This window comes from Copadichromis virginalis, linkage group LG7 (genome assembly GCF_057382275.1).
Source record: "Copadichromis virginalis isolate Kocher_CV1m ecotype Utaka linkage group LG7, C_Virginalis_male_GT1.1, whole genome shotgun sequence".
Taxonomy (NCBI): Eukaryota; Metazoa; Chordata; class Actinopteri; order Cichliformes; family Cichlidae; genus Copadichromis; species Copadichromis virginalis.
In genome coordinates this window covers 65508537-65534494 of record NC_140624.1, presented here as the reverse complement: position 1 = coordinate 65534494, position 25958 = coordinate 65508537, and the positions used below count along the sequence as shown (strand labels likewise).

Sequence of the window (25958 nt, the reverse complement as noted above, 5' to 3'; positions counted from 1 at the left end):
CAGATCAGTATAAGCACACCTTCAGAGCAGAGTCCAGCCTTAATCTGCATTGTATTTGCGGTGCTTTAAATTCAGCAGGGTGCTCTGACTTTGCTCAAGGTGATGTTGATGGGGTTTGATGAAAGTCATAGCTTTTACTTAATATTACAGGGAGAACAACTTCACGCCTTTAATGTAAATTCATTAGGACAGGCTACTCAGTACACCTTTAATCAGCTTTATATACCTTGTACTCCAGTGTTGTGATAAGTAGTTAGTGTCTTACAGATCACACAGAGTGTACAAAATAGTTCAGACAAGCTCCAACTTGGGGTAGGTAATCTCGCCTATAAATAATATAGTGATTCACCCTTTAATTTCCTGAGTGTTGTTAAAGCCCTTGCAATCTGCATGTACATGAAAACAATCCGGTTTAGTTACAATAGTGGAACAAGGTTTGTAATCACACCAGGGTAAGTGAACATTATTACAGCATCCATGAATTGTGCAAACATGTGCCTGTATAAGCTGTTCATTCATGATAATGATATGAGAGGACTCCTTACTGGGTCTGTGGATCTTCCCTCCTGATGTCTGAGTTCATATATATGTTTAAATACAGCTGAATTCCCAGTGAATGCGCTCTGATTTAGTGTTTCTGGCAGTGTGATCAGAGTGGAGAACAAGTATGCACACTCAACCAGCAAGAGTCTAGATGTCTCACTCTATATTATTTTTGCATGAGTGGCCCTTTTGTATAGTTTTAAAGTGTCTTGTGGCTTCTGCCAGAATATAGTGTCCTACTGATTTCTGTTTGTGGCATAGAGGGGAATCTGAGTGTGTACATGTGCTTACAAAAAGCAGTTTCCCTAATCCCTAAACAGAGTGATAAAATGGGCTGCCTCAATTGAGATTCACCTCCACTATCTTGGACTGGAGCTGGAGACGGCAGGCCCTGTTTGCTCTGTAGGCTTGGTGAGCTGTAGGGTGTAGCTTGTGGTTAAAGTGGCCCTTCAGCAGATCTTTACAGCAGTAGAACTACCTTTGCCAGGTGGAGTTCAGGAGAGAGCAGCAGACCTGTAGCGAGAGATCCTTTTTGTGGGAACAGCTGAATGGCAGTGAAGTCTGAGCCAGTTAGTGGGGGAAGCGTTATACTAGAAAATGCTGAAACAAGTCGGTGTGTATGCTTGGGTGGTCATTAACATATCTGAGCTGACTGCTGAGTTAAGTATGTGTAACGTCTGTTTTTAAGTGTTTTAATGTGACCATAAAAATAATATAATAATAAAATAACTAAAGCAATAAATAAGCTTTTTGCTGTGTTAAGAGAAGGTGGATATTTGGCTGTGGAAATCATTGAGTCCTGCTTTTGACTTGAATCTAACGCCACAGTTTTTAAAGTAAACATCGGTCGGGCTCATTGGCCTTAATGTTTGCACAGCTGCTTTGAAACAAACTCCATTTGGATGTTTTCTTCCAGATGTTTTGGCATAAATTGTCATGTCTTGAGGAAAAACACCCGTTACTATCACCACCTGGTACCTGTTGCTGTGGGTGGGGTAGCGCCACCTGTGTTCTGTTGCTTCTTTATCCTGTTCATCCCGTGTCTCACTCTGCTGCCGGTGAATGTAGTGATACGACCTCTCCAGTCATTTAAAAGACTCAGAATTCCCTTCTGCTTGTGGGAGTTTTGTAACTGTGCAGTTATAAGTGATGCGTGATTGCATGTCATGATGTTTTGCCCCGTTGAATTAGGTTATCCCAGCTAGCTTTCTCTCTAATGCTGCGAAATGTGCTTAGACAACATCACTTATCACTCCCCTGGAGTGAGTGTTTAAGGACTGGAGGTGCAGTGTGGTGGGAGTTTTATGCTTTTCTGTCTGAAGGAGGGGTTATGTTCTGCTGGTGACGTTAAAATAATATGAGACAACTTTCGTTGCTTTCAAGATTGTCGTTCAAGACACTGCACATAAATCAAGCTATGTCATCCACCTCTTGCTCCAGATTTACCATCTAATGCAGTAAAATTCTGCCTCCACTAGGGCTGCCACAAACGATTATTTTGATAGTCGACTAGTCACCGATTATTTATGCGATTAGTCGACTAATCAGATCATCATCCACTGGACGTAAAACTACAGCTTATTGCACCAGCAGCATCTGCTCTTATATAACTATCATTAGCTTACAGCTTTAAGCTTTTAAGGTGCTAACTAAAAATAAAGACAAGATGATAGTTTATTAAATTTTAATGAAATTTGCAGATTGTTTCGGTGAAGTTTAATAAACTCCTTGCTATCTAAAATATAACAGGACAACGGAGTATATTTTCCAGCATCTCGAGCTAGTGGGTAACAGACGTCTCCGAAAACGTCGGAGCGCTTTTGAAAATATGTGGTGTCCTGATAAACTGATCCGATATTTGAGGTTTACACAGCTACATTCTCGCCTGAAAATATGTTAAACGTTTATTTTGTGACCCAGAAAGAATAATAAGAGTAATATTAAAACTAACTAGCTGCCGCCATTGTTGGAAACTAAGCTGGGCCGCGCTATGAATTCTGGGACACAGCTGCTTCTTCTTCTTCTTCTTCGGGGTTTAACGGCAGCTGGCATCCTTGTACATGCAGTGCTGCCATCTTCTGTTTCAGTCCGTTATTACACTCTTAAATCCTGCTACTTATTCCTGCGTCTTTTGGGATCTTACAAAGCTTCAAACGACGCGTCGACTATTAAATCAGTCGTCGACGATTTTGATAGTCGACGTAATCGTGACTAGTCAACAAATCGTGCCAGCCCTAGCCTCCACCACAATATTTTTTGCATAGAAGAGCTGTATCACCCAACACACACCTGATTGGAAGGCAGTGACAGTATACTGTAATATTTTGTGTGTTTGTGATTGTGTTACAGAGCTGTGATGTCATGGCAGCTGCCAGCGTGAGCAGACCTGGCAGTGCCCAGACCACTGAGAAGTCTCAGTTGACCTTGAAAGGTAATTTTTTTTTCTACTTTATTGCTCACACAGACAAAATGTTGATACCGCAAACAGAAGTGTGGTACAGGTACTTCTGTTTTTTTTTTAATCTCTTTATCTGGCTATCCCTTCTCCAAGCATAAGACAATATGTTATTACCCATAAACATATTTCATAATGTGACTATGTCCTTTCTGTTTGAAGTAGTGCTGCTTTGGTTGTGAAACCATGAATGATGAGCTGCGACCAGCTTTGGAGGGGCCAGATTAGTGACGCGGGGCTGTACTTGTTGTTGTGCAAACAAATATTTGGGTTTTTTTTAGCTTGCTGACTTGAGAAAAGCAGCGTTGGTCGCTACCTGACATAAACGTTGACTTATAAAGCGAGATAAAGGAGGATTTTCATTCTTAATGTAATGCAATATTATCTTCTTGCCAGGATTCAGTACAGAGATGAAGATCCAACTGCAAGATGGCAAAGTTAGGTCCAAAAAGTCCCCAACTTCATGTCAGTCCAGGGTTCAGCACAATGTAAACACAAAAGGCAAAAATTTAAACAGAGAAACACTCAAACAAACCACAAAGAGGAAAAACTTTACCTGGAAAACCGGAGATGTGCCCAGAGGTGTTAACTGCCAGAAGTACAAAGGTGACCTGGCAAGAAAGAAAGGGAAACTGGGGGTTTTACCTGTAGGTGTGTAGGTGTGTAATTCGCTGTTGGAGAAGAGGCGGAAATAGAAATAACTAAAGGTGAAGACAAACAGCTGTTAGAAAATAAAACAGGAAATGAGGGGAACAATCCAGACACCCTCAGGTTTCTCTCCTAGTTTAGTTTGTTTGACTGTTTGATAAAATGTAAAGACCAGGATCCGCAAAGTTTAAAGTTCACTTAGCTCACACCTTGGTTCGTTGGATGAATTTACCTTGCACTGCAGCATTTTCCCTCCGTGGTTTAAATAAATAATTTCAGTCCATCCAGGCAGTTATGCAGTCTAACACCTCTCAGCTCATCAGCTGAACACCTACATCGCAGCTGGCGCATGCATCAATGTAAATGCCACATCTACTGATGGATTTTCATTTTCACAAATCCGATTTGCAATTGAAAATATCACATATTTAAAATCCTGATCTGTACTTGCGATAATCAAGGAAAATATAGATACGGTGCACTTTAACCTGCAGAATGACAGTGATCTCCCACAGATGGTGATGTTTTGTTAGTTTTATGCATTAACCCAGGAGAAACAGAGCCAAATGATGACCTGACACTAGATTGGAGAATAGAGGAAGCCTTTTGCTTATAGATCATGTTCACTTGAGTGAATTTTATTAATTAATGGAGGAGTCAGGAAACAAAAAAGATTCACTATAGATGGCTGTGATAGACTTTTTATGTTCTTATCTCTAACGACTGAGGCAGCAGGAGGGCTCGCAGCTTCAGCAGAGCTGCAGGGGTTTTAATGCGACATTTAATGCGACTTTCAAATTGCACATAAAAGATTTTGATTTGAGGTTTTGGTGGTTTTTCACTGGAGGTTAAGGTGACCAGATGAGTGTGCTACCTACAACACAACCTTGTTTACGGCTCCAGACTTTCTGTTTCAGGCTCAGTGCTGAGAGATTTCATTGGTCATGTGTCCAGCATAAGTTACCATAGTAACTGTGTCAATGCAGAGATTTTTTTTCTAAAACAGTTTTTTTCTGTGTTAATTTTCAAAAGGTTTAGTTCATGTGTTTGAGACGTCATTCAATGTCGTTCCAAAAATCGATTTAGTTGAGAACAGTGTCGTACAGTGAGTCTAATCCAAGCCTGAGAGTCCTGCTTGGTTTAATCATCCAACACTTGAAATGGTCAAAAGGATGAAAACATCACAGTAACAGTATTTCTTACCTTTTAATATGAGTTTGCATCATAGACCTGATATAAGGATATATGACCTGAGCGTTTTGAAGTCTGCATGTTTAGGTTAGTTTGTTTTAGAGCCCGTCGTTAGCAGTTTGGTGTTCAGGCATGCATTCATAAACTGTGTAATGCACAAACACAAGTGCCTGTTTGTGCCTGTTAATAAATATTGAACAAAAGACTGTGTCTCCACCACTGAGAAAAAGAAAACCCATCCGTAACTCGAACTTTCGAGTTAGCTTTGCTAATGAGAGCTGTTGTTTTGTCGTTACCTGTAAACAGATGGTGCAAATGCAAACTTAGGTAGTGACAGCATCAGTATGAACAAACTGGCGCCAGGTGTGTGAGCTTTGAATGGCTTCAGTGATAACTGCATGGATATGGAGTCACTGTGTTCATGTTGAACTGCTGGATAGCCGACACCTTCTGCCTTCTCCTTCTGGATAATAAAGAAATGACGTACCTCTGTAGAGCTTCCTGATTGGCAGATCTGAATCAAAATTTCAAGTCAGGCATAGCTTAGCATTTTTGTTTCTTTTTTTTACTGATTGAAACTAGCGTCCATGCATCAGATAACTCCACCTCTATAAATCTTTCTTTGTACTATGCTGTAATATTTTAACATGAAGCTATAAGGTGATTGACTCACTTTTTGTTTTTGCATGAATCACTTGAGTCTGCCGGGAATAAAATGAATTTTCTTGCCCCTTATCTTTAAAGAGACGAAAAAAAGTTCATCAGAACTTTTTTCCTTAATTATGTCTTTGAACTGCACCAGAGTCATAACCATAGGTTTGATCATATGAACACTGACTCACCTTTTTATTTACCGATCTGCTCTCAAAGGCTGTCTACCACTCCTCCACCTCTCCCACCTCCTCCCACATCCTCCCACACTGTTGAAACTTACTTCAGTTCTTCCATTTCTGGCACACCTCCCACCTCCCCGTGTCACTTCCTCCCTGTTTCTAGAGAACTTCACATGAGTCATGTTCTATTATGCCAGATGTTCAGAAGATCTGAGGTCATCAACATGTTGCTGCCAGTGTGGATCTGCTAAGGTCTCACTGCAAAGGAAAAAGTACAGATGGAAACCCCTCTGTCTGTCTGTCTGTTTTTTTTTTTTAATCTTAATCTGTCACATTTATTCTTTCAGTCGGTAGTCCTGATCAGAGGCCCTCTGCGACACGCTGCTAGTCAGCATGTTCTTCAGTTTGCAATCTTGTGATTTTGTGATTCAGTGTGAAGAAATCAGCTCCTCTGAGGACTGATACATGCGATAACAAGAGTCTCAGCAGGCCTGCAAGAATTCCAAGCCTCTGAGCTCGCCAATGTCCGGATGTACACTTTTACCCCACTCCAAATGAAAAAAAAAAAAAAAAGAGAACAAAAAAGCTTGAAATCAGTGGATGCAAAAAGTTTCTTTACTTTCAAATATTCATTCTACCTTAAATGGAGCATAAGTAAACAGTGCAATGTTTTTTGTTTGTATTTTTTTTTTTTAACATGAAGGCTTTATTGTGGTCAGTCAATTCTTTTTTTCCCCCAAAATTAAATAAATTAAATACGTTTTATTAAATAAATAAAAATTAAATAAATGAAGGTGGTTTCCTTTCTTCCACTAGAGGGCAAAGTTTGTATTTGTCTGATACACTCCGTGTACTTCAAATCCATCCTGAACAGGCCGTGGCACACAGCGTGTAACAAAATACTCACAACAGCCAGTATACATGCAGGAGTACACACAGTCCAAGGAGTTTCTGTTAGGGTGTTGCAGTACGCTGTAACATTTGTCCAATTTACTGAACCACTTATTTAACTTTTAACTCCAGCACCGCTGAGAACCGTTCCAGGTGACCTAAAATGAACGGTAGTGTACACCGCGCTGCTTCACATTATTACATAATAAATAGAAAACAATCTCATAAAAATCAGGATCCAGAATCCTATATGTACACATCGCCTCTTGGCAGCCATCTTAACACTCCTACAAAGACTTATTTGGCCAGTTATTTTGGAAGCATTGCTGCATTAGCTTTAGTTACCATGGTCACCTGGATGAAGAAACTGCATATATACAATCACCAGTCAGTCTGATTTAAAAAGAAGGGTGTTGCCTTGTATTACACAGTGACAATAAAAACGCCACTGCACTCTACAGGAAGGGTCAGAGCCGTCTGTATTGTCCGGGGCCTTTTCTCATCTGTTGGACACGCTCTGGATTTTACACGAGTCTGTTGTGGCTAGTGCCATCCTCTATGCTGTTGCATGCTGGGACAGCAGGCTGAGGGTCACGGATGCTAACAGGCTCAATGAACTGATCCACAAGGGCAGTAACATTGTGGAGATGGAGATGGACTCCCTTAAGGTGTTGTCGGAGAGGCGGATGTTGTCCAAGAAAAGGACAATGCTGGACAATCCCGCTCACCCACTGTTGGCGAGTCACAGGAGCTGTTCAGTGAGGCCCAGATGTATCACCGAACGACACAGGAAGTCATTCCTGTTGTTCAGTTCCTCCATCTAATGCACAGCATACAGTGCACACACCCTAACGATCTGAACATCCTTTACAGAGGATGTCGGTATAGTAAGAAGGCCGTCTCAGTGTCATATTTAGTTTTTTGTAATGTACTGGAATATTTGTTTATTAGAACTATTATTATAATATTAGAACTATTTGTAAGCTATTTTGTTACATCTTGTAACTTTGCAATATATTTTATTATTTAATATAATTCAGGTAGTTGCTGTTCTTGCTGTCTTGGAGTAACTGTGACCACATAATTTCCGCAGGGATTGATAAAGTGTTCTGATTCTGAACTAAAATTCTTTAGTGTGATTAGACTGTCGTTTTCCACGTGAGGATCTGATCAGCTCCGACTCTTTCTTACCAGAGCTGCAGTCAGTTAAACCTCAATGAAAAAAAGAAATGCTTCTCTTTTGTTAACATTTATTGTCCTTTGTTGCCATAAATGACAGCACTGCTGCACTGCTGGCAGAGGTTTTGTCACAACCACAGATGTGTTCTTCCACTACGATACATGCTTTATGCGTGTGTGTGTTTGCAGTGGTGTCGGCGAAGCCCCAGTCCCCAAAGCTGCCGAACCGGCACTCTCGGCTGAGCTCCTTCGTTGAGGTGACTGCAGACGGCCTCACCAGTGAAACCAAAAAAACAGGCAAACGTAGCGGGCACCTTGAGCTGCAGTGGAACGAAGACCTCACCCTGTGAGTGAGCACCACACACACTCGGGCTCTCATGAGAGCCAGGGTTTTATTGTTAAAACAATTCAATAGAACATTAAATTAACTGCATGCATCTGACAGTGTTTGGACTGTACTGCTGTCGTGGTAGCGCTCTAACACAGATAAAATTTAATCGAGATTTTGTACTTGTTTCCCGTCAGCTTATTTAAAGCATTTTGTCTGAGGTAGAACTTGCATACCGTCGCTAAAGGCGATGAAGAGCAGGATGCAATAATAAAATGCAGCTGCTGTAAGCAGAAGCATTTGTAGCTGATGTATTTTTCATGCCGTTTTGCAGTAATGTGACGCCACAGAGTCGTCTGGATCTAAAGCTGTGGAGCTGCCACACCCTGAGAAAGGAGCTACTGGGCAGCGCAACCATAGACCTGCTGGACACGCTGCGCTCGCACGATGGCAAGAGTAAGAAAAAAACGCACACAAACACCCACACACAGTTTGGAGTCACCATGCATGTCGAGCACAATTTCGCTGTACGTGTTTCTCTACCTTACTTAACAGAGGTTTGTGCGTTTTTCCTCGTTGTTTTTTTCCTGGCTATTTGATGATAAAAAAAATTTCTTTTTAATAAATTTTCTCTATATTACTTTGAGTAAATAAAATTACCTAAAAATTGCACTTGGGCATTTTTATTACAGTCCTGGTGAATTTCCAAAGCCTCTTTGGAACTGTCAGAATTACTCTGATGATATGCAGCATACCCAAACAGTGTTTGCTTTCGTGTAACCAAAATTATTAGCAGTATAAGGAATTTAAAGTCTGTATACAGGACATATACATTCATATACAGAAAGGTTCTGTGTCTTCCAGAGACTTCATCACATCATCATGTAAGCCACGACCAACCATCTATGAAGGAAATTCGAAAATATTGCTGTAAATACACGACAGACACGGTCAGAGAGAGGCTGCTGAGACTAAAATGCCGACTCCAAATCCATGTGCATTAGTTAGATTAGATCAAATAACCTTAAAAATTACACGCAGTGGCCGAGGCCTTGCAAGGAATATATAGAATTTAAATTTTTCTTACTTTTCTTTGTAGCATTGGAAGTTCTGATAGTTACTTGTCAGTTATTTTAATCAGGCTGTTGCAGCTTATCTTAACCCACTTTGACAGAAGCTCACTATACTAATAAAAAACTTTCTTTATCACCAGCAGATTTGGCAAAAAACTGAAAGTACTCAAGCTTACAGAATAAGTTGTTTCTTTTAAAGAACGATGTGCTAACTAACACCAAGGGTGCCAGAGCCTTGTTCACATGCTTGTGGTTTTCATCCACTCAGAGGCACTTAGTGAGGTAAGGCATGCAGATGTATAACTGGCGCAACACCTGAATTTTCTTTTTACTTTCAAAGTAAAAATGTGCATAACTGTTGTTAACAGTGCTGAGACAGAGAGTTTTATTTGATATTCACACTTAAACTGAACAGTAACACTGATTGGATGTCTCAAACCTTTTCAGTAGCCTCAGTGATGGTGGCACATTGCCAGCTAAGCTTAACTTAACTTTGTTATGAACTCCTCGGAAAAGATTTCAGTGTTCTGTAACTTTTGGCTTGATGGTTACTGCTAAATAACTCCTCTGTAAGCGTTTAATATTCTTTACCCTTGCATATTTGACTGAGTCAGACGAGTCTTAGAGTTATAAGACTGTAATGTAAGTATGTCTGAGATGGTGCCATACTGGATGGATCTTGCTTATCTTGATCTCTTATCCTGTATTGGGGTAGGTTGAGCACTAGGATGCAATGGCCTTAGGCGTCTCCTGCTTGAGCCTGCACATTCAAGCTGAAGAGAGTGAACTTCCCTTTGCTACTCATCTTAAAAGATGTACCCACTCTCTAACAAAAATATCAAAGGACACATTATTACAGACATTTTATATCTTATACATGGTCTTCTTAGATGTAATTGAACAAATGAAAATATTTATAAAAACATTTTTAGTTTAGGTGCTTTGTCGTGCTTTCATCTGTACAGAGAACTTTGTAGACAATTTTTAGGCAAAGTCTAATTTGGCATATGTGTTTGAGAGCCTGATAGACACTTGTTTACTGCCTACTTCCCATCCCGGTCTTTATCTTAAGTGTAGATGGTATTAAGCCTTCCTCCTGGAGAGTGTTGTGTGCTTGGCTACGTGTTCTGAAGACCTTTTACCGTAAAAAGGATCCTGTGATTATGCACCACGTTTCTCTTTTCTTTGGATGTCAGGGTCTTCATGTTGCCAAGCTCCTTATTGTGTCCACCGATGTTCCTGTTAAACTAGTGTTCCTGTTATATCCGATGGATTTATTTTTAAAGTCTGAGGATTAACGGTTTTTGAGTTGTACTTGAACTGCAGCTGTGTTTTGGAATCACAGCGACGGCTTCCAGATACGATGGAAGCTCTATTGACTATGCGTGCGTTAGCATATGCTACTTCCGGTGCGGAAACTCCTGTGGGGAGCTTTGTTTCCGGTGTCCTATTCGCGCCCTGTTTACGGTCCAAAGCAAGTTAAGCAAATGAATGAATCAAGCGGCGATTTACATTTGCCTGTTTAAATCATAAGACCAGTCACTATACAGAGATGTGCTTCTGAATGTGGACGATGTGTCTTCTGCTGCAGTGATGCAGTTCTGCTTGTGTTGAGTGATGTAAGCAACTGATCGATCTAAACGCTTTAAACGTCAAAATTGATCATTAGATTTTTTATGACACAACAGCGGTGAGTGTTCCCACCTTCTCCTCTTTGTAACTTAACGTGATCTTTCCGTTTTCGAGTTTTGGACATGATTTTGGAGTATATCTTCGCAGTAGCGATTGACCGCAAAGTAATGTACAACCCCACATCCGGTCTTAAACCAGGAAGTTAGCATTTTCTCGTGCACAGGGTCAATGATGAAGAAATGCCACACCTGTCCTTTAAAAAAGGGAGCGGTACATGCTCAAGAGCTTTAATTCTTAAAGCCTGAACCCTTCATCTAATTTAAAATGAAATAAAGCTGCAATATATAACTTTAACTTAAATATCTTAGAGAAACATTTAAAGCAGGATGTTTTTTTTCCTTCATCCCTAGCATCCTCCGCTGTCACACCAACCACTCTGCATGTCCTCCTTTCATACATCCATGAACTTCCTCTGAGATCTTTCTCTTTTTCTCCTCATGTCCAAACCATGTTAGTCTTACCTCTCTAACTGTGAAATGGTTTGAGCATTTAAAACCCCCCAAAACCAAAAACAAAGTGGATGTGAAAGCAAAGCCTCTGAGCCCAGCAGGAAGCTGTGGGCAGATTCAGTGCATACGTGCAGTGTGGAACTTAATCTGGCAGCTAGACGACTTACTTCATGTAAATACTGCAATTAAAAACAACTTTACACACTGGACGTGTGAGGGGATCAGTCAGACCTTCTGTATATCTGTTAACATGCAGAATATTTTCCAAGTGAAATGGGGGACGACATCTTTGGAAAACAATCCTTTTGGTATTCGGTGACTTCACGCTGTTTTCCTCTGTTAGAGCAATAACAGAGGATATCCATTTTCCTTTGTCCCTCTGCCTTCTCAGTCACTCATCCCCTCTTTCTCTGTTTGTCTGTCATTCTTCCACCCTCTAGTGGAGAACGTCCAGCTGAGTCTGGTGCTGCAGACGGAGAACAAAGGCTCGGTTGTAGCAGGAGGCGAGCTCAACGTCTGTCTGGACGGCATGGTTGTTGATCTGGGCTCGCTGCCCAACGGCAGCACGGCAGCAGACAGTGAGTCCTGCCTTTATCTCTCAAGCACGCGCACACATGCACAAGGGTAAAGGTAATCGCACAGAAATGACCTGAAAAGCACATCGCAAAGCAGTCACACCACAGATGTGAAGATTTGTCTCACAGCTGCACCGTGCACAATATAAAAATGAAATAACATGCAGCACATTCAAAGAAAGCTCTCAGTCAAACATGAAGCCTTGGAGAAGCACACAGAAGTGCATGGCAAAGCTTACACCGGTCAGACAAGCTATATTAAAGTGAACACACACACAGTTTCCCACAGAAGCCCAGACAGCTTATTAGTACAGAATACACCGCAGTATTAAAGTTTTTCTCCTCTTCTCCCTCTTTCCCCTTGCTCTTTCTCTTTAATATTTTGTAGCACTGCCAGAAAGCAAACACACACACAGATATATCTGTACAGTGAGATGCTTGTGTGTCTCGCCGCCCTGGTAATGAGTGCTGGAAAAAGCCAAAGGGTTCAAAATAGTCTAAATCGCTTCTTCTTGCCCTCTTTGCTCTCAGGTTAAATACAGTTGCTGTTGACATGTTCTGTAGTGGAGTTTTTTTCGTCATGGTGACATGACAGCTTGTTGGTACATTGCTTATGTGGTGACACCGGTGACAGCCGAATGCTGTTTTAATCTAATGTTGATTGTTGTCTTTCATTTGTATTAGTTTTTAGATGGTCTACTGAGAATCAACAAATAAGTCTAAAGATACCCACATCTGTAAAGTTATCCAGATGTGGGTGTCGACAGGAATCAGATGAAACGTTAGGCAGATGCTTAACAGTCTTACTTTATTAAAAGTACTTTAACCACTGTTTATTAAAAACAGTGGGACTGGAAGCCTTCTATGTTTTGCTGGCCTACTTTGCCTCCTGCTCTACGCTGTGGCTGTACAGTAGCATGCCTTAACATTTTACTGTGTTTAGTCTTACTAAAGACAGCCGAGTAAAAGCTGACATTGTTTTCAGCCTTAAAGCAAGATTATTTTTTTATTCTCTCTCCCTCTCTCTTTTTAAAAATGTAAGTGTCCAAAAAGCACCTTTAACCTCAGTTAATTTAACTCTAATTATTTTTAGGGAGGTGATTCAAATTTCAAAGCTTCATAAATACTCTGTTTCCCGAAACCTTGTCCCAGCAACCCACAGTCACTGAGTTCTCTACGCGGCTGCCTAAACCTTTGGAAATTAAAATATTTGTTGGTTCCCACGCAGGAGAAGGCCTTAGGACAATAACAAACGTTTCCAGGGAGCCATAACCTCATTTCATAGTGCAATTAAAAATAGCAGGAATAGTGAAGGTGAGCCTTAAGGTTTGGTAGACTGATGCAACTTTGCATTTGATTTGTCTTTTTAATCCTAGAAACAGTTTAACTGCAAAAAGATTCAGCTTGAAATTTAAAGATTCAGCAGACTGTGGTGTGATGGTGGTGCAGTGTTCTGCTATGTAGCAACACTTTTACACCAAAAAAACAAGTAAACCTTTGCTGCAGGTTTGAAGCATGAATGTTGTGAATAACCTGAAAATAAATGCTTCAATAACTGAATTGCTTTAAATTATCGAATTGTTTTAAATTATTGTTGCTTTTTTTTTATCGGAATTTGTTTAAGTATTGTAGACTTTAACCAGCAGACTCCATCCTTTGTCAGTAGGTGTGAGTAATCAATAACTAGTTGTTACTGATGTTTTGAACATCCTATACTGTGACATTTTTCACTTATTTCATTAGGAAATACCAGCGTGCATTAAATGGATGTTTGTTTTGTAGCGACAGCGAAGGCGTTTGCGCCCTCTTCACATTTTTGCAGTTTTATTAATTATATTAATGTTAGCAGTAATAGCACTGTACCTCCAAGTAACGTCTATCATAGAACCAGGATCATTTTGATAACCTTTTAATGTGTTGACCAGAGGTGTTACACTTATTTTATCTAACAGGCAACACACACGTTTGCTCATGTTCTTTAGTCTTTAAATCTAAAGTGCGTTGTCAAAAGCGGCCATATTGGCTTTGGCGTAAATTATGGAGAAAAAGTCAGATTTGATGGTAATTTCATGTACATTTATATGAATGAAGATTTCATTAGCTTGACAAGTAGTTTGGCCTCCTCCTGCCTCCTTTACATGCAGTAATGTGACCTGACCTGGTCTCCTTTGCAGCAGTCAAAGTAAGGTCAGCATTTTACCTGTGATCTTTGATGTTTTCTGAGAGTACAATGCTGCTTCAGATATTTCTAAATATCTAGATAATAGAATTTAATTAATCATTTTTTTCACTTATACAAGATATTTTTGCTTGAAATAAGTGAAAAAAAATCTGCCGATGGAACAAGTGATGTTTCTCCAGATCCAAGATGCACTAAAAACAAGTTCCCATATCTCACTGAAATGTCACTCTGTAGCTGATTGTGTCTTTTTTCCAGTGTGATGAGATATTTTGAATAGAAATTAGACAAATATACTTGGTAAGATTTTGAGTTTTTGCAGTGTAAACACCATAGCATTTCAGGATTCATCCTCACAACACATACGATGAACAGCTGGAGGTGTCTTAGTGTGCAAAGTCGTTTTTTTCCACTTAGAAAAAGAGCTGCTGTTGAAAGTCAGAGAAGCACTGACATGCCTCCGTGACTTTGACATGTTTTAACATCCTTCCAGTGGCACAGCAGGCCATGGGTAATGTCATGAAGGCTGTTAAATTGATGTTGTATCACACCTCTGCACCGGATTTTGACAGCTGCTGTCTTAATGTCTTGGAACACAATGCTTCCTGGTGCAAAACACAGTAAAAAGTCTAAAAATTGACCACCACCTCTGCCATTTTCACACTTTCCAAAGACAAGCAGAGGGCCTGGCCTCCAGGCCGTATATCTGACAAATGAAAGTGTCTGAAAAAGCAGCGGCAGAAGCGGCTACGCTCTTGTTAGTCTCAACAAATTTATTTTTATTGCCCTTGTGCCAGCTCGCTTCTGCCAAAAACATCTCCACGCTCTGTCCGCCTTCTGCCGTCACATTCCCGGTGACTCAGGCTTCTGCTCATTAGAAACTCTTTATTTTTCACTGAGTGCACTTTGAGTTTTAGAAAGCGCTGGATCATCAGAAAATATTCTCTGTATTGCTTTTATCTGCTTTAACTGTATAAAGATAACAGTTTTGAAGAATTTGGATAAAGCATTTGTTATGCAGTGGCTAGCTTCAGGTGTATTGTGTCATACCTGATGACAGTTACTGTAAAGTTAGACTAGAGAGTATTTATTCATTTCACCAAAGTCGGTTGTTGTTTTTAGTAGAGAGTTTAGGTGATGTTTAAATAGTGTCCCAGTAGTCTGTCTGTCCGGCCAAGAATAACAAAACAAGAATATCGTTACACTTAAATCATGATATTAAAAGAATATATGACACTGTGTAACTGTGGCCTCAGTTGATATTTTATCTTCACATTCATGTATTGCTATTCCCAAACCAATATAAAATGATTCCATAGTTTGCCAGGAAGGATTTCAAACACTTCACACACTTATTGACTCTCAGTCAACAGAATTTTCCGCTCCCAAGCACTACACTAACATTTTGCCTTCCTTTATGGTTTGGAAGCAAAGACTGGGTCTATGTTTTTTTTAAACAAATACGGTGTTCTTAATCTGCTCTTAAAGCCATAGCGAGGTTCCATGCATCCATCTCCTCTCTCTGTGCAACACACACACACAAGGCTTCATAGAGCGCCACACAGAGCCCGCAGTGTATCCTGCTGAATGAACACAGCCAGCAGTGAGGCCTGAGGCCTGCCACAGCATGGGCTGCGTAAATGTGTCTCTTTGTGACTGTTCAGATGTGAAGAGAGGTTAAGAGGAGGTGTGCGAGTGTGTGCATGCTGTTGTAACATATATCTCCCCGAGAGGGACAAGATGGAAAAACAAATCCTGTAAATGGGGCTTTTCTTTGATAATTAGATAATTGTTTGGATTTAAATGCACATAAGAATCATACACGTACATGTTTTTAAGTTGTAAGGACACAGTCGCCAAAGTCCCTGCTGTTTCTGTGGCAACTCTTTCCATATTTGCATGCCAGGACTTCATCACAGTTAGCACCAGATGAATAATTCCACTAAATCAGTGTGGACACAATGAATCTAATAGTTCACGAAAAAGGAAAAACATTGTCCGCTAATATTTTGTGGACTTATCTGTAATTTTCTGACTTTTAAAAGATAATTAAAATAAATTTCTGATGCATTATTTGTTCTTTACAGTGTTTTTCCAACATCAACCCAGTTTCCAAAAAGGTTGGTGCTCTGTGTAAAATGTGGATCAAAGCAGAATGCAATCATCTGCAAATTCTATAAACCCTGAGTTTAATTGAAAATGGTACAAAAACAGCAATGAAACAATTCATCCATCCTTTTTTTGTTTTCTAACTGCCTCTCCAGTTCAGGGTCGTGGGGTGGGCTGGAGGCTCCCGTTTGTGCTACAGACAAAATTCAGATTGTTTCCAAAAGAAGAAAAGACAGGCTTTACAGAGATATGCTGCTTGTCACGACAGCACAAAAGCTTCACAAGGTACTGTTGGCTGAACACAGGCACAAGAATCAGCTCGGCCTAGATTTTATCATGCGTGCTTCACATGACTGTAACTCCTTAACCTGCAGAGAAAGTTCAAATGGTTCCTGAAAGGTGAGAATTATTATGTAATTTTACAGCCCAAACAACCTAAACAACCTAAATGCAGTGTTGTCATATTCAAAATAAACAGAAAAAAAATTGAATATCCAGATCTTTAACAGAGTACTTTGACTTTCTGGATAATCCTTTCATCCAGCAGCTAGAGCTGGCTGCAGAAAGGTTAGTGGGAACATCTCATTTTTACGCATAATTTTGTAAAGATTGAGTAGTTGTGATACAAAGCCAAGCTTGCATGCTGCTCTTTTGACTTTGATCTTCTCACCAAAGTCTTGGCGTGGAAGCGAGTGAGCGCGTTTATGGAAAAATGTGGAACCATGCTTTAAAGTAAGACCATTTTCTGGATATAAACGAATGAATGCAGTGAAAACGAGGCCCTCATAATGCAGTTAAACAAGCGTGCATCCGTAATTTGAGCGTGTGTGCAGGTCAAAGGTTGACGTACAACGAAAAGAGCCCTCCACCCCCCAGTTTTCTGTTATCTGCAGCCTCTCCACACACATAATCACCAACATCAGGAGCGCTTTTGTCTAATTTGTTGCAGAGAATTGCGTAATTGAGTCTCATTGCTTGCAGCTCAGTAGTACAATCGCCTTCTGTGATCCTGGAGCAGTGTGCATGGTAGCGAGAGTTGGGGGGGGTTTCCTCTTCAAGCTTGCAGGGGCAGCGATGACAAAGTTGAATGCAAGTGTGTGTGTGTGTGTGTGTGTGTGTGTGTGTGTGTGTGTGTGTGTGTGTGTGTGTGTGTGTGTGTGTTTTTTCAGGGGGAGGAGAGGCCTGAAGTGTGCCCTCCAGATCCTGGGTTTCAAGCTGAGGCACTTGACTTTGTGTGTGTTTTTTATGTTGTCCTGAGTGTCGATGCAGATGTGTGGGGGTTTTGTTGTTTTGTTTTGGGTTTTTTGCACTTGTGTGTGAGCGCACATGTGTTTTACATTCTGCAGAGTGTGTGTGCTCAGCCGTATGTGAGCTGCTTGAATATACAAAGTGCATAAAGGTGGGAGTGTGTTACTTCTGGTGATGTCAAGGGGCTCTGTGTTCTCAGTCTGAACGCAGCTCTGTTAGTTTGGGGGTTTGCTCACTTCCCCTGGCAGCTTTTCTGACACACACACACGCACGCATGTGGTGGGCTTCATAAACAAACCCTTATATTTCAACTTTTGGCAAACTTTGTAACTGTCAGATTCGTACATACACACTCCACATACTCACAGCTTCCTATCCCACAGAAGCAGGAGCCACATGTAAACCGCAGCACAGACACCCTCAGATTATCCGACCCACTGACTAACACTGGTCAACACTGAGACGTCACGCTAGACTGTGTTAATTAACTGGCTAAATGTGCCAGAGTTGTGGAACTCATTAAGAGCGTGAGACAGAAATTCAGCCAAAAGTGTCACTGGCAGATGTATATATTGCGGTATAACATGTATCCACAAGAAAATGTCCATGGATGAGACGTTACAGTCTGCAAAACGAGGGCAACTATGTGATGTGAAAATCCCAGTCACTGCCCAATGATGTCTATATATAGGGACTGATATTAAAGGGTGGTGTGGCCAACACTGAATAAACAGACTGGGAAAAAAATAAAGTGATTTCATAAATGCTTAGTTAAACACAAACTGCGCATTTTGGGCTGAGATAGATTTTGGTCGTCCGACCAGAGATATCGCTAGCCCCGGGACGTCGGGACAGCGATTTTGCGAGCCCTGTTACTTGTTATGTAGAGTTTAGGCAGTGTAGGAATTTTAAGACCGATACCAGTACCGATATTTCATGGTTTTAAAAAGCCAATATTTGTTTTTGTAGTTACTCATAAATCCTAATATCACGATACAGGTTAAAAATAAGCTCCATTTGCAATGAAATTTTATGCAATGAAGACCTGTTACGATCATCATTACAAATAACAAATGGCCAGTTGATGACCGTCTCCCCGGTGCTTCATGTAGACCAGGGACATCAAACTTTGATAATTGGGCCTTGAAGCATGAAACTACATGATAAATGTGTAAAATTACAGAAAAGGTCCCTGTAGTCCTTTGCTAAAAACGTCCTTTAATTATATAATTAAACAAACATACATTTCTGTAGTAAATTGTGGAAAAACTGCAGCTTTTCTGTAATTTAATTGTTTATCTATTATTTAATTGCCTTGGAGTAGGATGTGTGGCAAATGAGGATATTAGGGTTGGTGTCTGTGTTTAAGTTCCACTCCTTCATATTTTTAAAGCTGTCCAGTGGGCGAAATTGGAGTCTTTGCTGGGCTGATTCTTGGCCCCGAACCTTATCTTTAATACCTCTGGTGTAGACCCTCATCTAAGTGTTGTCATAATCAGTTCATTTGTCGCCCTGGCTGCAAGTTGTGTGAATGTGTTCATTTTGTGTCGTTGTTAACATCAGTGAACACCTCTGGGCTCGGCCTCATCGACCTCTTTTATTGCAGTCTTAAATCAAAGGTGTTCTCTTTCACAGGGGCTAATCCGAGTGGACACTGAGGTTAAACAAGTAAGCCAAAGCTTCCAGTCTCTCCATAGCAGCTGTGTGACTGAAATGTGTGCCCTCTGTTATTTTCACTGAAGTTTAGATGTTGAGAAGGCATACCACCTCAGACAGACACACACCAGAGCAGTAATTGGACCATTACGCGGGATGGGGGATGATGAACTCAGTGAGCGGGCTATGACACAATGGTTTCTCCTCAAGACCACTGTTTATTTTTCTGTATGTCCACCAGGTCTGCTCACAAGAAGCTCTTTCATAGCTCTAAAATAGTGCTGTGTGTGTGCGCGTGTGTGTGTGTGTGTGCGCGTGTGTGTGTGTGTGTGTGCGCACGCGTGTGTGTGTAAGTATGTGAGTCAGTGAGACTTTACCTGTTTTCTTTACCTTAGATAGCGGGATATGTAAATGTGTAAACATGGATGCCATTTGAGGCTGTCGTGCCCACGGCACGAAGGAAGGTGGTGTGTAAAGGAGAAAGTGAGTGTTAATGAAAAGCGCGTTACAGGCCTGTGGCTTTCAGTCACAGTTGGGACTGTATAGTCCCTCACACCGCCAAGACCACATACCACTGCGCACACAAACCAGCACAGACTACTCGATACATACAAGCATGAATGGTCTCTATTAAACCGCCAACTGTGCTTCCACCACCACATGTGTCAGGTCTATATGTATGGTTTTCAGGGTTATTGTTTTATTTGTGCACACAAAGCCTCAGTATGAGCACTTTGTCATTTACTGTACAGTTCTGAGATGCAGGGACAGGTAACCACCGCAAATTTCATAGTGCGACGATAAATCTGTGTCTTAGAACAGCGGTCCCCAACCCCTGGTCCGTGAGTCGTTTGGTACCGGCCGCGAGAGTTGAGGCTCAGGTGTGAAATGTATGGTTTTCAGGGTTTTTATCGGTTTTCAGCTTTATTTTGTTATCGTTTTTATCGTTTACTCGGTTTTCCTGGGTCTTTTCACGTGTGTTATGAATAAATCTTCTCTTTTTTCGGTACGGGTACTAGTTTTATTTTGTTGTATTTATCCGCGACACCTTAAAGGCCGGTCCGTGAAAATAATGTCGGGCATAAACCGGTCCGTGGCGCAAAAAAGGTTGGGGACCGCTGTCTTAGAAGACACTGGGACTGATAATGATGATGTTAGGGAAGCTGAACTTATTGCTTAGTGAGTTTGCTTCGAGTTTTTTAGCCAGGATTGTCAATACTTGCTTCAAAGTGTGATTTTAAAAAGTTAATTTGTCTGAAAGTTTTTCGCCTGTTATCAGCGATGGTAACGAAGTGATAGGAAACATGGATTGTATTCGCAAGATGTATCTTCAGAGTCTGTAAAGCTAAGCTAATGTGAAGTCCCTTGATCTTGCATTCTTGATAATGGCCAGCAGGGGGCGACTCAAAGTCTTTCATTTGTGAACAGTGCTTGGCTCTTTTACTGTGTGGTGTAAGTGAACACATCCTGATGGGTTTACGGTTTTATTCACTAGTTTAAGTTTTTATTGAATGCAACTTGATGTTTATTCTGCAAACTTTGCTCATAAAGGAGAATCACCACGTGGAATCATTCGCTAGTTATATATAGTTTACTAGCAACTAGGGCTGCTCGATTATGGCAAAAATGATAATCACGATTATTTTCACTGAAATTGAGATCACGATTATTTGACGATATTTATTTAACCCTTTAAGACCTACTATAGAACCAAGTCCACCAGAGCTTATATTATTTTTTTACATGCTGTAGTGCCATTTGTGGGAGCATTTCAAGTTGCTATACATCAATACAACTGTTATAGCCCATATTTTAATAATATGTATGCATTAAGTGCATAGTAATTACATAAATTGCAAAAAAGTGCAATAAACTACAAAAAAAATTGAAAATCGCTTTTGTTTTGTTTACATATATTTCTACTTGGAGAAATTTAAGAGGTTTATCCCTCAAAACTTTAAATACAATAAAGTTGCAAAAAATAGTTTCCCACCACAGGAAATTTATTTTGAGTGTCTTCATAGTTTTATTTTGGAGATACAGCAATTTTTATATACTGCAGGAAAAACAAAAAACAATCCTATGATGCAAATTTGCAAAGAAAACAGCATGTGCATCATTTCACTGTGGGAAGTGTTACGAACAGCTGATAGGAACGGCAAAGCGTGTTTCTGGAATATTATGTTTTTGTTCCTGCAAGCGCTTTTTATGCAATTTTTGCAAAGCTATATGTGGAACGAAACCGTGACCGAGGACAAGCTGATGGCATCAGATGTAAGTACAACTCCTCCGGTTACATATGCAAAACAAATTATTGCGCTAGCTTACACGGTTCAGGTTCTACAGGGATTTAACAATAGTTACGCAAAACGGAGCGTGCTGCTCTGACCGGCTTTAAAGGGTTAACAATGACTTTAAAAAAATAATATAAAATGGTGTGCAACACCACTGAAGTTTTTTTTTTTTTTTTTAAACTCTCTTTTCAACCAACGGCAGTCACTCTCCAAATAACTTCTGCTTAGCTTTCCGAGCTTCCCTCGGGTCCTCTTAATCAGCGGTCTCCAACCTTTTTTGCGCCATGGACCGGTTTATGCCCGACAATATTTTCACGGACCGGCCTTTAAGGTGTCGCGGATAAATGAGGGAGGGGCTAATAATCGGCTCAGTCATTTTTAATGATCGTTGAAAGCCCAGATCGTAATCGTGATTAAAATCCGATTAATTGAGCAGCCCTACTAGCAACTGAAGTTTTTTTTGAGCAGCAAATCAGTTGTGTATGTTGTATTTGTATAGTTTTATGATTATTGAGATAATTTCATCCAAAATCCATCCATCCATCTTTTTTTTTTTTTTTTTTTTTGTCCAGATCAAACATCTGAACCATTCAGAGGTTCATTTGAGTGATTTGCTGCCTGTTAGCACAACTGTCAGTCATAGACTCCTATCCATGTGCAGCCGTTATAAAGAAGACAAACAATGTTTTAGTGCCAGGTTGTAAACCTCTTTATTTAATTGCTGAAAATGGACATTTTCTCATACGAGTCCATGGGGATTGTCTCAAATTTAGAGCCAGCCTCCAGTGGCCATTGGAGGAACTGCAGGTTTTGATGATTATAGTATGTGTTTGCTTCATTTGGGCCCGGCCCTGAGGATTGTCACTTGGTCCAGATTGACAGATGTGAGCCCAGTTCTCACTATAGTGTATTTATTATGGAAAATATAACATTTCTAATTGTATATTTGACATTTTATGTCTGTGAAGGTTCTCAGTCATCCAGGTCATCATAGTCTAAGACAGGGGTGCCCAATCCCGGTCCTCGAGAGCTACCGTCCTGCAGCTTTTAGATGCATCCTTGTTCCCACACACCTGAATCAAATGAATGGCTTGTTATCAGGCCTTTGCCAAACATGATGGCATGCTGTAGAGATCAAACCATTTGATTCAGCTGTGTTGGAGTAGGGATGCATCTAAAAGCTGCAGGACGGTAGCTCTCGAGGACCGGGATTGGGCACCCCTGGTCTAAGAAGCTTGGAAAGAAAAGCATCTGGACTTCTTTAAGTTTCCTTGAAGATGTTTCACCTCTCATCCGAGATGTTCGTTCACAGTGGACATAGATGGCTTCTTTTACTCCTCGTTCAAACCATCTGTCTTCTCTGTCCAAAATGTGAACATTGCGTCCTCGAAAGAGTGACCTCTGACCTTTAGATGCAGATGGACATTTTACACATTTTGGGAATTTTTTGTTTGCCCTAAAACCAAGTGTGACATTTCCTGCAGATAAACAGTGGTGTCTGAGGTTAAACCTTCTGTTTTACCTTGCAGAAATATTGCGTGAATTAAATAGTACACTAAATTAATTAATTTCACACATCCTTATTTTTAGTTTCAGAAACCTTGCACGTGCATTTGTTTGGCCCTGTGACTGTTTAGTGAATTAAACCAAACCTGACTCTACATCCTCCTCTTTTATTTCTTTATTGGACTGCATTGGGTTGCTATAGTAACAGGGCTGTCTACTGCAGGAGACAGAAACAGCCCGAACTGTCACTGTTTTGTCACAAGCTAAAGGAGACTTGACTAATTTTTATCTAGTCAAGGATTCACTGCTGAACTGTTACTGTGCTGGTAGGAGCGTGATATGGATGTGTCCGTGTGTATGTCTGTCCACTAATGATGTAATCGGTCTTTGTTGCAGAGATACTTCAGTCGGATAGACCCAACCTGAGGAGGACACAGAGCGAGGAGACTCCCAGTACAGCGGGATCACAGGCCAGGTCAGAAAACGCACACAAAGACACACACACTGTGACTGTTTGGGATTTGGGTACAGTCCTCAACAATGCTTCAACAATATTTTAATGGAGTAAAACTATGGTTAACATCCAACTCATTGTGCCGTTACACATGTAACGGGGGATTCTGGGAAATAGCTCAGTTCAAGACTCTGAATCTTTTTCTACCAACATATGTGGTGGTTAGTTGTGGTTTTCTCCACACAAGAAAGGGGATCATTTATCCCCTTCCCAAAATTTTGCGTTTGCGTCACGGTGTAATAATTCCCACCATCTGGCATCTGCATAAAACGGACTTTGGGTTCCTGGATCTGCACAGCTTGCTGTCATCTAGGGGAAATTTGATATTTTATTTTATTATTTTATTAGAGCACGTCGTGGGATATTGTTGTTTTGCTCTCCAGCTCCTGAAGAGCTTGGGGTGACACAGCAGGACAGATGGCCCAAAAGTCTGGGATTTCTTAATTGTCATAACTCCATGGCTGTCATAATGAACAGTGACATTTAGGCTCATAAAATTTCTGAATTATAACATGAAATATAACAAGATATACAAAAGGAGGTGCATACACTGTAGCCAGCTTTCATTAGAGCTTCTTTATGAGTTATGTGGGGAATACTGTAGACTGTACTGGCATCTCCTGCGGGATATATTGCATTAGATAAGCTAAAGTTATAGCTTATGTCTAAAACATTAAATAAAAAAAAATAAAAATCAGCTCATTTTTTCTAATAGCCAATAAAACTCCAAAGAGATTCACTTTTCTGGCATATCAGGCGAGCAAAACATCAAATACAAGTCATGATTATCTCCTGTTGAATAGCTGAACACCAGAATAATAGAGTGTATTTATAAAAGCCATCATTTCAGCATTATTCTGTCTTAATGTTTATTTCCATAAGTCAGATTTTTAAAAGACTTTGTGATTCTTTATAGCCTAACAAACCAAAAATGCCTTTTCAAAGAAAAAGAGGCTTCTTTAATCCCACCGCTTTAGAAAGTCTGCAGACGTTGTGGTACAGTAAGAACAATAATAATAAATACAATGCTAAACTTTCCAAACCCGTTTCTAAAAAACTGTTTATGAAAGTCATAAACCCCAGGCGTAATTGTAATCAAAATAAATGCAGAAAAGAGAAGAAAAGGGTCGAGTGGAGGAAGCCACTCGACTGAAGCACTTATGCAGAGTGCCAGCATGTTATCCCCCCCCCCCAAGTGTGGTTTCAGACGCAGCTCTCACTGGCTAGAATGGTAGCGAGATAATAAATAGTGGAGCAGGCTGCATTTATTTCCAAGCTTTGCTGCGGGAGTGCATGGGGTCAGATGGTATTTCCCTCTAAACACTGTGGGGGGGCATTAAGCACAGTTCAGCCAAGAGCCTAAACCGCTGCTGTCATGGCGAGGCAGTCAACATCTCTATACTGCATATGAAGAGATGCCACCAACAGACAAGATGAGAGGCTTCTTATGCTGTTCTCAAGTGTTCTCATTGCATGAACATGGTCATAAAAACATGCAGACGTGCACACTGCACTGTTAGTTCTTCTCCTTATTGAGCTGCGTAAACAACTGAATCTAGAGATCGCCGTCCAAGCTCGGCCCCAGCATTCCTCAGTCCTGGGGGGGCAAGCCATCGTGCTTTTCTCTTTCTCGTCAGAAAAGCAAAGTTATATTTAGCGTTGGGGAAAATATGATAGTGTTCAGAGAGGAAAAGCAGCTGACACCTCTGCGTGTGTGGTTGAATTGTGAGTCGTCAAAACAAAGGATATAAAAGGACGAGGTGAATAAAGTAAGTGCAGATGTTGATATGTCTTCTTCTTTTCTTTCTCTGTTTTCAGGAGCAACAGGCACTCAGTGGGGGGTTCGCAGGGTGAGTCCTCGGGGGACTCCAGAGGGAGCTCTCTGACAAATGGGGATCTGAGTGAGGAGCAGATCCCCGGACGCGTTGCTCGCCGGCAGTCCTCTAAGAGTCACGGCAGCCCCGGAAACAGCGCAGGTAGGAAAGTCTGCTCACCTCGCCACGGTGTCACGCACAGTTTAAGAACACAGGCTTTTTACATTTACGTGGTTACACTGCTGAGGAAGCTTTTAAAAGGGAGCATCCAAGAAAATAACCACGTTACACCACGCTACAGCGAATGGTAGATGTGGCTAAGATAATATTTCAGCTGTTTATTTACAGAAATTTAATCAGCAGCTTTTATATATGCTTCGTATGGAAAATGGATTTTAAGCTTTACTTTGTCACAAATGAGAGAAATTTTGGACTTTAGGTCAGAAAAAGTAGAAACATAAAAGAGATAATGGGAATTCTTCACACTTTCTACCATTTTCTAGGTGATAAAAAAGAATTATGAGGAGATGAGCTGTAGTGAAAATAATCAAAAAGTTTTTATCCACTCCTAAATATGTCACATGACAATTTTAGATATGCGTAGTGTCAGTTTTGAAAGACGTTCAACACACTAAACAAAATTAAACAAAATGATTCAATTAAGCAACTTATCGAGATGAGCAGGCTGAAAAATATGCTGAAAGGCTACTGCAGGGGCTTCAGTCAATAAAAACATTGTATGTGTGCATCCTTCGGTGATTTTCTCACAGGCAGATAGATT

General features: G+C 40.6%; 1 protein-coding gene across 2 annotated transcripts in view; it reads left to right on the top strand.

The window, feature by feature from the left end:
* wwp2 (WW domain containing E3 ubiquitin protein ligase 2) overlaps positions 1-25958 on the top strand; it is a 63174-nt gene that overhangs the window by 1010 nt on the left and 36206 nt on the right. For both annotated transcript variants that reach the window (XM_085464791.1, XM_085464790.1), the window contains exons 2-7: positions 2893-2974; positions 7930-8086; positions 8403-8524; positions 11723-11860; positions 23246-23324; positions 25182-25339. In XM_085464791.1, the coding sequence (XP_085320917.1) occupies positions 2905-2974; positions 7930-8086; positions 8403-8524; positions 11723-11860; positions 23246-23324; positions 25182-25339 (724 nt within the window). In that variant the 5' untranslated portion in view covers positions 2893-2904. The remainder of the gene's footprint in view (positions 1-2892; positions 2975-7929; positions 8087-8402; positions 8525-11722; positions 11861-23245; positions 23325-25181; positions 25340-25958) is intronic.